Source organism: Neodiprion lecontei, chromosome 2 (genome assembly GCF_021901455.1).
Source record: "Neodiprion lecontei isolate iyNeoLeco1 chromosome 2, iyNeoLeco1.1, whole genome shotgun sequence".
NCBI classification, from domain to species: domain Eukaryota; kingdom Metazoa; phylum Arthropoda; class Insecta; order Hymenoptera; family Diprionidae; genus Neodiprion; species Neodiprion lecontei.
Genome location: NC_060261.1, coordinates 28,663,031 through 28,680,584, shown reverse-complemented (window position 1 = coordinate 28,680,584; position 17,554 = coordinate 28,663,031). Strand labels below are relative to the sequence as shown.

At 34.7% G+C, this 17,554-nt stretch overlaps 2 protein-coding genes across 4 annotated transcripts; one reads left to right on the top strand and one right to left on the bottom strand.

The window, feature by feature from the left end:
* The first annotated feature begins 207 nt into the window (after positions 1-207).
* On the top strand, positions 208-12,623 carry LOC107225834. 3 transcript variants are annotated; one of them, XM_015666427.2, is made up of 15 exons: positions 208-659; positions 4,411-4,550; positions 5,671-5,867; positions 5,978-6,119; positions 6,227-6,323; positions 6,609-6,797; positions 6,919-7,071; positions 7,173-7,431; positions 7,524-7,784; positions 7,869-8,076; positions 8,168-8,355; positions 8,430-8,722; positions 9,163-9,495; positions 10,329-10,511; positions 10,593-12,623. In XM_015666427.2, exons 2-15 carry the CDS (start codon positions 4,420-4,422, stop codon positions 10,749-10,751), a joined length of 2,793 nt encoding a protein of 930 aa, XP_015521913.1. In that variant the 5' UTR covers positions 208-659; positions 4,411-4,419; the 3' UTR covers positions 10,752-12,623. The 3 variants fall into 3 exon arrangements, with proteins under 3 accessions (XP_015521913.1, XP_015521914.1, XP_046588139.1); XM_015666428.2 differs by having other exon boundaries at positions 209-659; positions 4,409-4,550; positions 8,442-8,722; XM_046732183.1 differs by lacking the exon at positions 9,163-9,495 and having other exon boundaries at positions 210-659; positions 4,409-4,550.
* On the bottom strand, positions 12,369-16,928 carry LOC107225831 (COP9 signalosome complex subunit 6). The gene is made up of 5 exons (XM_015666423.2): positions 16,504-16,928; positions 16,001-16,284; positions 13,444-13,609; positions 12,951-13,144; positions 12,369-12,797 (listed from the first exon to the last, which is right to left on the bottom strand). Exons 1-5 carry the CDS (start codon positions 16,712-16,714, stop codon positions 12,657-12,659), a joined length of 996 nt encoding a protein of 331 aa, XP_015521909.1. The 5' UTR covers positions 16,715-16,928; the 3' UTR covers positions 12,369-12,656.
* Positions 16,929-17,554: the final 626 nt, after the last annotated feature.

Genomic DNA, 17,554 nt, shown 5'->3' with positions numbered 1-17,554 from the left:
TGGCAAAGTTTCATGCCTTGATATATTTCTTGCAATACAATTATTCGTTGGTTTACAGTGTAAGTAAAATAAAGAAACCGTCACACTGGATGGACGTGGGAGAAAAATTGTATAGTATAGGTAAGGCTAGGACGCCGACGTCGTTCTATAAATAGCGTCGCGACGCCCGGCGTCGATTGTGGTATCCAACTGAACTAAGATCCGCTACACCGCCGCGCCACTATCAGAACTCGTCGTTAGTACCGCGGTCAGATTCAGCGGGTGGAAAAGAATCATTTAATACATTGAAAACGAGAAAATCACAAACGGGAAGTATCGTGACGTTTTTTTTTGTGAAAATCGCAACGGCATTATTGATTTAAAAATGTGACAATTAATGTCGGCCAAGCTACGAGTGGAACGCTTTAAAGACTGCCGTCCCCTCTGAAATCAGATCAGTGATAAAATAGTGGTGGAGGTTCGTTATATTACAAAAGCGTTGAATATGTGGTGGCTAGACTGTGTTACGTTGGACTTAAACGTCAATACTCACGAGCCGGGTGAAGTTCCTGAAACCTCGACTACTGGGCGATAAAACATCTCACGAATTCTGAAATTATCCTCGATTCTCACCCTGTTACGTAGAATACGACTTAACTTATCGACATTAAATAAAAAAGGTGAGCTTGCGAATTGCCGCCGGTGGTTCGGTCGGTAACACAGGTATCCTCATGCTAATTTGATACCGCGAGGTCGCATATGCTGCTTGTGTGGGCGTTTTAAACGCGAACGTCTTACGCTTAAATTTTACGATGTAGGATGGAGTAATGGCGCTGGCGGGTTCGCGGGGGAACTCCCTAATTCCGAAACGTGGTTTTAATAATAGACGCGCATCAAACGCAAAAATAGAATTTACATTAAAACGCTCGCAGGTCTCGCCAGCCAAACTTTGGTCCCGTGATGTTCGGACCTGATTTACTCTTGTCAGTTACCAGTCGAATACAGCGCCTAATATTCTAATAATTCCAGTAGTAGACCAAGGATCATGACATCAAAATAAAATCGGTTAACGGTACTTGATTTTTCAAAAAATGAAATACGACTCCCAGCATTTAAGAATGACAATTCACTAAAAGTAGTCTCGACCTGAAACCAGTTGAGAATTGAATTTCTGGAAAATATTAATTTCGTGTATTTCTCTGAATACGAAATCTTTGAAATATCCTATAAACCAATTTTATTTTCTCTATTTAGCACGTAACTCTACAGCGGAGCATGCGTGCGCTAATAATCGAAAACGGTTTAGCGTATATTAGTATAAATTAACGATGTGTTCGATTTCTTGAAGGCTTTGGATTAAAATAAATTGAAAAGAATTGATTCTGCATTAAAATGAAAATTTAGATATCTTTGAAAAACGGATCAGACTAATTCCGTTTCATATACTGAACCCGTCACTTTACATCGTAAATTTTCCAAATATAACTGTGTTTAAAAATGCGGAAAATTTATGGGGAAACTTGCATTATTTATCGAATCCATAATGATCATTCTAATAACAGGAGGGAAGTCATTAATGACAACCGCCTTACTAAACGGTCTCTAACAATTTGTTAATCGTCAATCAGCTTATTCGTTATAATGTCAATACTGGTCAAAGTAACAAGATATTTCCGGATTTAGGATCCCTATTTCCCCGGGCTGAATCTTTCGGGCACTAGGCCAAAAGCAAAACCGTTTCTCCTTCACCTCTCTTCTCGAGCCTCTCTTTGCCGACTGTTCATATGCATGTACACATATGCAAAGTTATTAAACAAATCTTTTTACCGCGAAATTTTAGACATATTTCAGATTATCGCAGAGGTGTAGTCTGAGATATTTATACAAAGACTAAGCGTTATTTCGATTTATTTTTCCACGCGACTTGACTTCTATTGTTGAGCGTATTCAGATACTGTTTGGAAGCGAAATAGTAGACTTTCTTTCACGTTTTAGGCAAAAGTGAATACAAATCCGATAGTATCTGACAATTTATAACATTTTCGTACTCTACAACCACTTATTTATTATGACTTATTGAACTATGAAGATGATTAATTCCTCCTTCTTCGAATATCGTCTATTAAACTAAAATAAAAAAATCGTCGATTCGAACATTCTTACGAACTAGGTTAAAAAGTTCAGCGATCATTCAGTAAAATGAATGAACCGTAATTACGACAGTAATTTTCACAATTAAAATCGAGTAATTTAATTGTTGCAACTCTTATTTGGTTGTTCTGATTAAATCCATTTAGTTAAAGAAGGTTGGAGATGCGTTTAAATGCATGCTATTGATAGAAGTAACGAAATATATCGTTGTTTTGTATAAATAAAATGGTTTAATTAAATAAACTTGAAGTTATAGAAATTATTGACATGTATGGTTCAGTAACAAAAATCGTTGAATCGAATTAAGCCACCTCTGGTTATTCAATTCTATCTTAGATTTCATTGAATCCTGGCAATTTAATTAACAAGATCATTTCTAAAAATTAACGACAGAGGCAGATGAATTCGTTTTTCCGGTCAAATCGCAAATGCGATCGTGCATGTGGAACAATGAAAGAAAATTACTTTGAAAAAAATCGTTTTGATTCTAATCAGCCACTCAGTTCCATTCACCATGAACAGTTTCGTTTATTCAAATTCGCAAATGAATTCATGAAATTGGGAATACTTTTTTAGGCGTGAACGTTTGTAAACTAGAATGTCTTGCACGTTTGCCTTCGCAAAAAACGTCGGGTTGAGAAAAAAAAATAATATAACCACCTTGTAGACATGTTTTGTCGTGAATTCTTCACTTTTGTATTCTGCTAGTTAATACATTGTACTTTCAAACACAACGTTATATCATTAAAATGCAATTTTTGCGAATTTTTCTATCATTGTCAATCACGTGTATCAATGTACGAGTTACTCATATAGGCAAGATTTCGGATGAACCACTGAACCGATTTGATTAAAATTTGTAAAGCATGCTCTTCTTATCGAGACGACGTTCCAAAAAACTTTTCAACCTATTCCCACTTCCGGTTGCAAAATTGCAGACGTTAACTCTGAAATTTTCCGAGAATTATATTATTAATTTCAAACAATAATTTCAATAGTGAGAGCAGGATTTAGTAGGATCAAAAAGAATTTTTTCATCCCAAGACTTTATTCTCTCAATGTAGAAATAAAAGTGAGTGTTCGTGAACACTGATTGATGAACCGTCACGGCAGCAGTGCGATAAGTTTCATGTAATGAGTAATTTTCGACCGGAATTAAGATATATGAATGAACTTATCTACTTCTCCTGTGTATCCCCGAATAAAACAATTAATTGAAACCGATTGAAATTTACTGTTGAAATTGATTATTTCTATCGGGTTTTGTAATTACTTGAATACTAATATTCCATCAATAAAATTCAACGTAATTAAAGTTGGTTAGTATCTGACTCTAAGTCGTTCCTTCCTGTACATTTTCTACTCCAAAGCTCCAAACAAAGCTTTATCCATTTGTGTTATTCTTTTCAATCGGTTTTCTTGACATATCCATTATATTTATGCATGAGAATAAAACCGCATTTGGTGTTACTGGAGTCAATTCTTTACTCGTTAAACCTTCAGCTGCATTGAAAATAAAACAACTATCAAAAATGGAAGTAGTCAGCACAATTTCTGCTTTCGATCTGAAGCGAAAACTTAATATTTTTTAAGGAATCGAAAAAAAAGAGAGGAGAGAGGGAAAATTTTTTTCTGATACATATATGTATATTAGGGTGGTTCTTATTTGGGGGTCGGAAAAATTTTCATGCCGTTTTCATAACCAATTATTTCGTTTTGTATGACTTTGGTATAAATTGAGGGACGGATTTGAATTTGCTTATAATGATAGGCACATACCCTGAAAATTTCAAAATTTTATAATTATTGTTGCCTTACATATAAGCCGAATAAAAATGATGATATTAAGCTTATATATATATACATAAAAACAAATATATTATAAAATTATAATAACATTTTGTAATTTCCAGGGTTTTCAAGTTTCAAATCGGTCCTTCAATTTATACCAAAGTCGAAATAACTGGTTATAAAATCTACATGTATAATTTTACATTTAAAACTTTCGGAGCTTAGAGGTATGTCTTCCAATTGACGTAGAGGCTTCAAACTTATGCAGATTTTTTTTCAATGATTTGGAACAGATTTGTGGGGCGTACCAATGAAAATTTTTCCCACTCCCAAATAAGGACCACTATATATGTGTATATATATATATTAAACAAAGTTGTCTGACACCAAGGGTCTGACGAAATAAATTATTTATAGAATTACAAGAAACTTGTGGGATGAGAAAATTGTTACAATTAATTACTTACTGTTTTTATTTTATGTTCAGAGGCCAATATCATGGCGCTAGTCATGCTGCCTTGTGATCTGCCGTGGTGGGCAGCAGTTGTTAAACAGCTGGATTTAGTTGCAGATGCTAAAAACTCTGAACAACTCTTAGATGCGATGCATCAACTACACGACATGTGCAAGTACGTGGTATCGGTTTTATATATGTATTTTTGTAGACATAAAACCATGACTTTAATGTTGAATATGCACATAATTGCTATTCGCGATATCAGTAAATGTGATTTTTTTCTACCTTAATCGCTCTAGTATTATTTAAACTTATTTTGTTTCATATTTGGAGACTATTCTTTAGTATTCTATTCTCTTCGCCACGAGCATGTCTTTCTGTAATTATAATTTTTTTTTTCTATTAAATTTAAAAAAGGCGTAAATTTTTGACACCAAATGGAATTTCCCCTTCACATCCAGTCTTGTTTATAAAATGTAACGAATGAAAAAAATCGGATCACGACGAAGAGGATGGACTATCCAAGAATACCGTCTTCAAATTTGAAATCAACCAGTTGGGCCATTTTCGAGATATCGTGGGCACTGCATAACATGTCACAATGCTTCAAACAAACCTCAATCAAATCGAATTATTGGATATCAAAATATTAATTCCCAAAATTCATTCACTCACGTTTTCAGCCTTCTATTCGTATTATTAAATTATAAGCTCAGCGATTAAAATGTAACGAATATTGAGGTCCAGTTTTATAATTGTGGATTTTCTTTAAAAATTTTAATATTTAGCTTCGCCACTGTCAGTTTCAATAAGATTCCACACCCAGCAAACTCACGATTAGATATTAAAGAATATCGTGGAATAGGATTCAGAAACACGATTCATCATATCATTTTGAATCGTGTTTATAAATCCCATTTTACAATATCAGAATATTTCATCTCGTACCAAACTTTTCCAGATAGGGTATTTACACTATGTTTGGCAATGATCTCATTAAAAGTAAACTTTGTGTGGGTTCGGTATTACGTTATGCCTAATTTTGCATTGGGTTGATGATAAACTTAGCCCAGTAGATATAATTTAACTCATACAAGTAATAAACTTAAGTAAATAATGAAAGTAAAGATTTTTTCATCAAGTGCCCAACAAGCTCCGAAATGTTGTATAGCACATAATGGCCACTGCCAAAAAAAGTAGGTTACTTATGCCTATTTAAAACTTTGTTCAGGTCAAGGACAAAACTCTCCATTTTTATACCAAATAATATCTGTCGTGCTGGTATTTTTTAGCATAAGTTTGGATCCTGACGAGGATGTTCAAGACCCAAACTTGTTTACCGAACTGGCAAAATTCATTGATGAGGACTTGACAATTGCGGAACGAGAAAAGATTTTCACCAAAACAATACCCCGGCTGGTCCAACTTGCAAAGTCTCTCAAGTCCACCAAACCTCCACAAGGATTACATTTCAGCCTACAGCAACAAAGTGAGTCAATTCAAAAGAATACTGTGTAAACTGTTTTTTAAAACCATGATTAAAAACTTTCCCAATAGTTTGCTGATAAATTTTGACCTAATAGTATATTCTCCTTTCAGCTGACAACATTGAGTACAGTTACAAGTTTGTTTCATCACTTATAGCAAATGCATTTTTTTCAACCTACCCGAAAAGGACAAAAAAAACTCATCCCACGTTACAAGATTTTAACTTTACTAACTTCTTCAAACACCTTCACATGTGAGTTGAATCGTATGTATACACATATAATATTTATGTACTTTCTGTACTAGCAATGCGGATTTGAACGAATTCCTTATGCTAATTCATTTTTTATCATTTATCAGAAACAGTCAGAAGGCGAAGTTGAGAAGTATATTTGCCTACTTTGATTTCTTGGATGAGGAATCGGCACTTGATGGGAAACTCGTAGTTTCCAGACAGGTTTGAACGAGAACTTTTTATTTATCTTCTCTTCAAGCTCCAGCTGAGAAAAAGTCTTGCAAATATGGTGAAAATAGTTTGACGCCTTACCGTAGGATCAGACGTTCATCATACGATTAATAAACAGTGAAAACTGTTTTACCCTTCTAATGAAATGTGACTAATAAAATTTGAGTAAAAAAAAGTCACAAGACGCTGTTTGGTTTTGTAATAGAGAAATTGGATGAGTCACCGATGAAACGCATGATCCATGACGCATGATTCACGGCTTGCAATCCTCTTCAGGTGATGACTTCAAAACAGTGGCTGACGATTGAAGACTGGCTAGAGAGCAGCGTTCCTCTTTGCCCTCTGACCATTCGTCACGAAGGGAGAGTTGAGAGGGCTGAAGCCAATTTGTTACATGTATGCTTCACCAGCGCACGACTTGGCGGCGGAGTTCTAAGCAACGAAGTAAATCAAGAAAGTATTCAAGTAAGCAATTTCCGGGAAACGGTCAATTCTTTAAGAATGCCTTGAGAGCTTGTGTTCACGTATTGTCAATGCTGTAGAAGAGTCGGGCGTGTGCATAACAAAGTTAAAATAACTGTCTCAGATGGCAACGCATCCAGAACTTTTGGCTACATTGCTATCAGTTGAAGCATTGGAAGACAATGAGATTCTGATAGTAGAAGGGGCCAGACATATTTCTAGAATAGGTGACCCAAAACATAGATCAACCTTTGAGAGTATACCAAAGCCAAATACGGTAAGCGCAGCATAGATTGATCGAAATTCAAACTACACTCCAATCAAGATTGAAAACTGATATCAAAAAATTATGTATGTGATTCAGTCAACTTATTGTAGGTAACAATATGTTGTATGGATGCAGAGGACTATTCAACTATGCCATTGACACAGTACGAGGAAGACAATGTCTTACGAGAAATGAACAAATCTTTGTTGGGATTCAGGCAAAGACACGTTCCCACAAGCCCTACCGATCCTGTCAAATTAGAACCAGATCCAGGAGCTCGAAGGCTGTCACCTATCGGAGAAAGTTTCAGCAGTACCCCACCTGAGGCTGAAGAAAAGCCCATAGAAACATGTAATAATAACATAAAAGGTAAAATCGAATCAACTTCATCACTGATTCAAGTATTAAGAAATAAGTATTTATAATGTTACAGAATATCAATCGTAATTCATATTTTGTAGCACCAATAAATAAGGAATCAATCATATCTGATGAGATCGAGGTGAGAACAAGACCCAACGGTAAATCTGTTCGGTCCCCAAGCCCTGTTAATACAACAGGCTGCAGCAATAGGAGGGGTCGATTTATTGTTCTTGGTTCAAGCGGCGAGGTTTTACCTGTAACGAGAAAGTCTCTGGGTCAAATGTCAGTTTACAGCAGTTGCAACAGCCAGAGTACTGATAGTTTTCACAGTGCAAAAGAAACTATTGAAGAGGAACAAGGTAAAGGGGAAAATATATTTTAAACCTATACTAGGCGAAATAACCTAATGAAAACTCTGTTTAATACTGATTAATAATCATCAGAGGAAGACGAGGAACAAAAATTAACAAGGCGATACAGCACGCAGTTAGACACACTGGAACGTAGAGGGACATTTGCTCAGAGGTTGAAAGATGCACTAAGACGTGAAAGTACTGCGACAGGAACAACTTCTTCAATTTCATCAGTAGAGAGTAGTTATGCTGTTGGTATAAGTGTGGCTGGGAGTCATGTTGGCGATGAAGATATTAAGTAAGATTGCTCTGGCTAGACGATTTTCCATATAATCGACTTGATGAATCGTTGATGAAATTGTTTATCATCTTGCCGGTTTTATGTTCAGAGTCAAAAGAGGCGGATCAAGAGGTTTTGTTCTAAGAGATGACACAGTGGACGAAGACTTTTTAAAAGAATCATTGGAGGCTGAGCAGAAGTGGCTTGGAAGATTTCGACAAAGTCAACATCCAATGCTGCAAAGAAGAGACACTAATGCCAGTAGCAAGTACAGTTTCAGTACAGAGTACAGCTCAGGTAGGAAATTAATGATTGTAAAAATTTTTCATTCCACCTTATTGTCTTCGTTTGATCAAACATCATACCATCAGAATTTTCGTCAGAACTTGAAGAAGTTTATGAACAACTGTCGAAGTGGCTAGAAGATCCAATAGTTGCTGATGAAAACCGCGAACTGGATGCTAGAGATAGGGCTGTTGTGAGATTCGCTGGTTCGTTACTCAAGAGAGCGCTCAGTGAATCATTTGCTGGAGTTCCTGTCCAGGAGGGAGAGCCGCAAGCTTTAATTGGTTCCGAAGATGTACAACAGAGGCACAAACTTGCTTTAGCAGTCAGAAGCTTAAGTTTAGAGCTTGCACGTCACAAGCACAAAAGACAACAATCGGTAGGACGGTTATTATATTAGTGTGGCTATCTCTGGTGAAAACATTTCTCTGAATCTCATCGAAAATCTACAAGATCTGATCTGACGCACTCTCTTTCTGAGGAATTGCAGATGAAAATTTTTCACCAGGGATATATTATCGCTTCTGAATATAGAGTTAGAGTCTCATGTAAACATTAAAGAGACAGTTTTTGATTGCGATTGAATAAATAATCATGAAAAAAGCATGAGCAAAGCTTGGTTTCACGTAATATAGAATCAGAGACAGATTTTCACAAATAAACATACAATACATGAGCTAATTGAGAATCTGTATGTCATAACAAGATTCTACGCATAAATTCATCACCGTGATGAAGGTATGTTACTAACAACATCAATATCACAATATAACGTCACAGAAAACCTCTAGCAATTCTTCCAGAGTTAAAAATCTGCAGGTTTCCGAAGGTGAGTACCACACAAATTATGAAGATGCTCTGAGTGAAGATCCGAGTATTGCCAAAGACCTGCGATCATCCCAGCGCAGGAAGCTATGGGTGATTTCTTTTACATCTGAAGTGAGACAGACCCTGGTCGATGACAAGGCAACAATATCCCTGCCGCTAAATGTAGTAGCAGAAATCAATATGGACAAACCAATGCACGAAGAAGGGAAACTAGCAGAAAGTTACCAAATCGAATGTGTATCACAAAGTTTAGGACAAGAATCGAGCACACAGGAAGCCATGAAGGTGTTACCTGGGAGCAAAATTGCGACACCAGTAATCGATGTATGATTGAGTGGTGATTGTTGAGTGATGATCGATCAGCCAGACATTTAGTTTATCCTAAAATAGACGAATGTGTACTATGTATAATGGTAAAATAACAGTTTGTTTAATAGCAATTGCTATTAAAGCATAAATATCTTTCCCATTGACTAATCAATGTCTGGAATTGCTAGACTCTTTTTATTTTACACTATATCAATAACAAATTGATGTCATGTTTCGTAATTTGAAATTAATCCACGTTTGTATACTGAGAGTTACAATGACTAACACATCTGTCTCTTATTCTATCTTATACGTGTTCTTCTTCGTTTTTCATAAAAGCTTTATGATGTTTTAATAACTAATACGCTTTACCAACATTTATTAATCATATATTACAGCCTATTTTGTTAATAAATCTACAGAAAATGTTGCTACACGGATGTTCTCAGGCTAATGTCTGCAAAAGTAGTCGAGGTGGTATTCAAATTGTAAGCATGTAGATTAAAAGGTTGCTAAGTGAAATTTTGAGACACAATGGCTAATAAATTTACAACAAAATGAAGAATGTAGGGTTTAAAACTACAGACCTCTATTTCGCAACAAATTATATCTATGAAGAGTCGTTTGATCTATTATTCTAGAATATACATGCAAACAATTGTGATTTCAAGTTGTTGGAAAATTTTTGCTGATTTTGATGCTTGCGACTTCAATTTTTATTGATGGGAAATTCCGAAATTATTCCACCACTGTTTCAACAATTTCTCAATCAAAATTACTTTTGTGTTCTTGTTTTATACACCATACATTCACAGTGGAAACGTGAATATCTCTATTTCAAATTTCAGGTGCCTAGAGAAAGCAGTCCGCAAGCTGGTGGCTTATTGGCAGTTGTGACTGGTAATTGGGGTTGCGGTTCGAGATTAAAAGGTGATCATCAACTAAAACTAGTCATACAATGGCTGGCGGCATCTCTTGCAGGTGTTCCTAGACTAATCTACTACACATCAGGACATCCTAGCCTATCAAAGGTGAAATGAAAAAATGGTGTGGCAAGTATTATTGAAGTTTAAAAATTTGGCATACTTTGTTGATTAATATAATTTTTTTAGTTGGACACCGTTAGTAGGGTATTGGTTGACAGACACTGGACAGTTGGAGATCTTGCTACAGCAACTTTGAGATTTGCAGTAAAGACAATAGAGGAAAGAATTGAAGGAAGAAATAGCCTTTTCGAAGAATTAATTGGAATGGATAAACCGAGCCCTTAGCCCAACACTATGCTGTCTGTTCTAGTGGATGTTTTAGCCACTATGATCGAGGATAGCTTACGAATCGAATAAGATGTTATAAGTGATTAGAACAAGCAAACATTGTTTTAAAATACTAGTTGCAAATTGGGGGCTCATTATTTTCAGTTCAAGTTTTTTTCTTAGGCTTTAACGATAATATCGTAGAATTTACAAACTAAAAGATGCCAACGATAAATAGAATGAGTTCTACAAATGATATAGTATTTGAAATCGAAGTGAAAAATTGCATATTGTTACTGATAAACGAGAATAAAAATTATTGAAACAATGGTAATATAACTTTGAGATAGGCGAAAACGGTTAACTAATCTATAAGGTCATAGAAATTGAGATCTAAGAAAAATGTTTTCAGTTACAATTTTAACGATTCTCTTTAACTGATTTGTTTGTACATAACGATGAAGAATTATTTGAGCAAGACAAATAATTGATAGTTTGAAAAAACACGAATCGCAAATAGTGTGAAGTAAATAGCGTGACTTTTATATCACAAACTAAATAGCATATCACAGTTCAATAAGGGAAGAGAGATGAAATCTCGAAACAAGATCAAATAATAATAGAATGCACAAATTGATTAATAAAATTATTTTTTTTAAATTAACAAGTAAAATCTTTAGTGAACAGTAAGTGAAGCGGGTCGTATGAAAAAGTATGAAGCTTGTAAAAGGCAATAATTAAAGAGGCACAATATACACATACATTATATGCTAAGTACTACATATATTTTGTACAGTAATATTTATAATAAACCAATACGAAATGTCAAAAAAAAAAATAACAATAATAATAAAAACAATGAATAAAAGTGATTGAATTTTTAGAAAAAACTTTTAGACATGCTCTGTAGTGTTTCACTGTTGTGAACATATACGTAAGCTTTTATACAGAAGCACACGTTTGAAATAAAAAACCAATAACGCTAATTTTTGTCACTCTTCTGTAGTTTATTGATAGAAACGTTGAAGAAAAAACATAAAATTGAAGATATAAAATAAATTTAAATAATCATCGTTAGCAGTGTTTCACCATGTAAACGTGCCGATTGAAATAAGGTCTTCCATTATAAGAAAAGGATGCATGCAAGTATCGGATCTACATAAAATGAATAAATAAATATCTAAAAAACGTAATTACCTGCTCACAATAAAACGATATGACCATCGTTTCTCCCGGAATGTTAAAGAAATTTTAAACCACATAATTAACGTGTAACGTGTAAAAATGTATTATATATCGTAAATTAATTATTACCTACCATTGTAGATAGTGGGAATTAATAATAAATTTGTATGGCATTTAAATGTTGCGTTTATATAAATATCTACATGTATATCAATTAGCTGCAACCGTTCGAAAAGCACACGGAAGTCATATGATGCTGCCATGTCGATGCCTCGCAAATTCAAAAAGAAAAAAAAAAAAAAAACTACCAGTAAGTAGATCAGCCCACCTGCAGTTCGGAATTTATTCTTGAGTTTTAACCAAATTTCATCCAAAACTGTAGTTACCATCGATATTAGTTGACTTTTAAAATCTTGTGATAAATATATACACAGACTATACATATACATGTAAGTATAAATATTCGAATAGTTTTATTTAACAGTTATATCACATTACATCTTTCCTGTACAGGGTTACTGCAGTTGTTTATCATGAATGAACGATCTGCGCATGGTGTCTTATCATTATTGCATTTACTTATATATTGTAAATGATGAATTATTAAAGGGGGTCTCTAAGCAATGACAAGATTTATGGGCTGTTGCGTATCGCAATGCTGAGGTTGAGTGTTAATAGCTTATGAGTTTAAGTTGAAACTATAAATCGAAGTAGAAAAAAGAGTTATTTAATTATTTATTAAAAGAAGAGACTTCGCAAGCGACGGCCCATTCCTTGTCGGTCGTATAAAATGTTGAATTTGTTCGTAAATTGATTTATATCGTTGCATCCTTTTGTTATTATTCCAAGATACGTCACTAGACCAAAATCGTTGCATTGCTGAAAAGAACAAAAATTGTAGAATTAGAATTTAATTCACACAAGAAACAAAAATTCGATTTGCAATAAACTCTTGTGTCTTTTTTAACTGATTGCCGCGTTTCTTTATCTTAATTATTAATTTTATTTTTTCTTAGAATAATTCTTACTTACGTTATAAAAGTCTGCTCGAAAGTTTGCACTATTTAAAACAGGTAATCGATGTCCCAGTGAGCATGCAGCTCGCAATACTTCGTGGTTCCCTTTCAATTCCCCGCTTTGAACGGCTTCAACGTATCTCAAAACAAGTTTAACCCTTGAATTCAGCATCTTAATTGCACTGTGTTGTGCAGTTAAATGTTCTGCCACTAAGAAATAGATGTACTATTATGTCCAGGGATTGATTAATCTTCTTACGATATCATAAAGGTCTGTTTACACTTTAAGACCAATACAGAGGAGCGTCAATATAAGCCTTGTCGTTAGAAACCTGTTCCCCTACATTTTCCCGTCATATACGTCATCAGGTTTTCCTCACCAATGCGGTTGTAGCAGCCAGCGTGCATAGCATTGCCTTGGTGAAGAGTCACTAGGGGCCGCACTATTCTTGTAAGGACGAGGTAAGACTATAATGACGCTCCACTGTGAGTGCGAAATTATTTCTTACCCAATGAACTTTCGGCCTGATCGTTAGTGCACATTCTTGCTACATGATCGACTCCAATTCTTTCGGCTTCTTCCGTTGCTAATGTATATGTTAATGGCACAAATAGCATGGTGGCTTCGCCATTTACCAAATCGATCACAGACTCGTACATTGCAACAGATAATTGCTATGGAAAGGAAACGCTTTTTTGGTTTTTTATATTCTCCATATAAACTAAAATTGTATACAAAGAAGTATCAAACATATTGTTCACTGTGTATAGTAAAATTTATAATTAAAAATTGAGCCCCCTTTAAGAGGAATTTCTTCAAAGTGGAAGACGCGTTTTTACTACATTGACCTTACAATATGAATGGAATGATACCAAAAATATCTGAACACAGGATTTATCAATATATAGAAAAAATAGGCAAACTTCTCCAGACTGACTAAATTTAAAGCCAGCTAAAAATTTACCCAAGCACAGGTCACACTAGAAGATGCTATGGTAAAAAGCCGTGTGACCATAAAAAATACAGTTTCAATTTTCCTAACTTGCCTCAATTCTTTAGAATGAATATTTAATATTTCTGCGGACTGTTATACGTTCTCAGAACGTCATTGAAACCCTTCGTATGTCAGAATTTGGTTCAACATCAAAATATCTGTAGTTGACGTTTTGCGCGCAAATTTTTTCAGACTGTGCCACTGCTCGATATATGATTCTTGAAAGAGTAAAGATGCTAGTCAACTTATAAACAGCAGTTAAGATTTAATATCACTTTACTAAATCATAACTCTATTCCAGATTGGGTAATCACTTGTACTTTTATGTGGTTTATTTAGTTCGATCATACAATTTATGTACTGATTGATTATGATTCCAAATACTTGTAGTATCAATATATATAAATATCAGTTTTGTTGTAAAATAACCATAAGAAAAATATCGAAAATTAACGGCAAGCAAAAACAATTTCAATAAATTTTTGTTAGTGAACAATCATCATCATCTGTTATCCTATACATAATGCATAAAACCACGAAGGCTTACCGATATTGCTGTATAAGCATGTATACAGATGAGTAGAGTTAGCCCATAGGGGAAATTGAACGTTACTACATAAAAAATATATTACTTAATCCTCAATTAAATTCATACAACAAAGTGAATATTCCATATGAAAATAAAAATAATTCTATACACCAGATTTGAATTATAATTTAATATTGTAATATTAAATCTTAACCGTTACTTATAAACCGAATAGCAACCTTACTCTTTCAAGAATCATATGCACAGCAGTTGCACAGCCTTAAAAAAAACGTTGTTCATTGACTAGAGATACAATGATGTTCGACTAAATTCTGAAAACAATGGTCTTGAACAAAATTGTGAGATACAATGTTTTTGAATCAAATTATTAAATATGATGTTGTTGATGTCGTTCTGCTCAGTAGTAAAATTTATACATATGAGGTATTCTATACCAACTTAACCAACATTGGACGCTTACCATTTCTAATCTTGTTTAAACATTTTTATGGAATTGTACCAAATCCATAACAGTACCCCGAATTTTTTCAGATTTTTTGGACTGAAAGTTGCTTTACTTGCGTTTTTTAAAATCAACATGTTTTTGACCTTAATTTAGAAATCTGAAAAGATTCTCAAAAATCATGTGTCAGACATTAAAATTTTTGAGCTTAAACCCTGAGTGGGTCGACATTCCCTTCTTATTTTTTTTCGAGATTTCTTGAAGAAAACTAATTGAAAAAAAAAGAAGCAATTGTCATTCTTTTGTGAGAAATTTTCAGTCATTTGTTGGCAAAAATTTTAATATGTAACGCGTACTATTTAAGAATTCTTAAGATTTTTTTAAACTCATTAATTATTAACAATTTTTTCATTTGGAACAAAAATTTGGAATCTGAAAAAATTCTTAAAAATCCTGGGTTGTGTATAAAAATGTTTGAGCAGCGGCCCACAAAAGACTGACAATTGCATCTATTTTTTTTTTTTATTTAAGAAACTTAAAAAAGAGTAGAAGCAAATGCCAGCCTAATCCGGATCTAGGCTTAAAAATTTCGATACTTGACACAAGATGGTTGTGAATTTTTTGGCATATTTAAATTACGGCCAATGACATTTAGGTTTTCAAAAATCATAAGTAAACAAATTTACTCAGAAAAATCTGACCAAGGTCGGGATCCTGTTTTGGAGTTGGGACAATTCTATGAAAAGTTTTTGACCAAAATGACAAAAGGTGAGGTCTGGAAGTTGGTTAAGTTGGTGTGGAATATCCCATTTATATCTTTGGGTACTGTACCCTAAGAAATTTCCTGAAATACTTGAAACATTTTCCAACTGTAAAATTTCCACAGTATGTATTGTGAGATTTTACAGATTTCTGACCATTGCTGCTTTTCTGCAATGTCATAAATTTCATTATGTTTCTAGAACTTGCAGCACTATTTAGATCGTTGAATACACATTCTGTAATAATACAGTGATGGATTGGACATGTTTTGGAGCAGAAAATGTATGGAAAGAGATTGTTACATAGTAAACACTTACTTCTGTATGTTTACACCTCGGGTCTAACTTAAGTAGCACAGGACATTCGTTAATTTCGCATAGCTGTTTGTGTACCCTGATGTCTCTGTCTGTTGGGGCATCTCCTGTTGTGTACCACCCGAGAAAATCCATTTCACTAAACACCTGCTTGAACTGTTCTTCTTTCGTATTGTAGTAATCTCGATCAATGACAACATCGTCACCGATAGATGTAAACAAGAGCTCGAAAGAATTCATTATCTCTATGTTACGTCCCTTCTGTTTACCGATCAGTGCTCCGTAAACTGTAAGAATTAATAAATAATTAATACAAACACTATGCATTAGAGTGTAAATCATTCAGGTTTCAACATGCATCGTTCTCTTGTAATCGAACTTACAGAACTTTATTTGCGCATTATCGAATCATGTTAGATTAGGGTATATTCTGCCACCGTGATCATAGCACACCATAAACTGACTTCAGGGCACTGAAGTAAAAAGTTGTATTCTATTACACTCACCCAGTTGATCAGAGCCTTCCTGTGCCCTGAGCCTCGTCCAATGTTCACTAACATTCATTATGACGAGAGGATGCAAACTGATTGACACTGAGCCGACAGTCCCAGACGAGGCCATCACGCTCTTCACGTTACTTGTGACTGGGGTTGTATCCATCGCGCTAACAACGTTGCTTTCTTCTACCTCCATTTCACTAAACGACGGCTCGCTCATTTTGGTATATTTTTACGCTCAAACTAGCAAACACGACAGTTTTATCTATACTCTTTACTTACTGATGGCTGGTGGCTACAAAGGCGTAAATACTACAAAGTACCGTCTACGACAGCCTGCGGCGAGTTGTGAAACAATCGTTGGTTTAGACCGTTGGGAGTTAAGACTGGTTGAGACCCTATTGCCCTATTCTGTATTTATCTGAATAGCTAATTTCTATGGCAGCCTGTGCTACCAATTTATAACTTTTGAAGCGCCTCGAGTCAGCCTAGTTACCACCCAGGGAACTGACGTAGTAATGTGTGCGCATGCCTGAACGCGGGAAAAGTCAAACGTTTTATACTGCGTACGAAACTACCTTGTATTTAAAATCTGTCAAAGTGAAGAATGTATAATTGTAGTGGTATAAAAGAAATATATATTATGATCGCATACGAATTCTGCCATATGCGACCAGAAAAGTGGAAAGATTTATCGTTTTTCGAATAATAGAGGCAAAAAAGTTGATGATCTCGAGAGTAGAGTATAACGTAGCGTTTGCAGTCGCAGGGGTTTTCTGAAATATAAGGAACTTACCATGGTCCTTCGTTGAAGGGATAACTACAACGGCACTCACCATGAAACTAGATTTCGAACTAATTTTTTTCAGGCACACTACTATACTTTCTACTTTCAGAGATGGTTATCACGTTGCAAACAAAATTGTACATATGAATTTTTTTAGTTTTCCCATTTACTAATTAATTTTCCAGAATTTTAGAATTAACGCCGTTCATGGATATAAAGGAGTTATTAAGTCTGCAAGATTCATCTCATAATATTCTCTTACGTACATATATC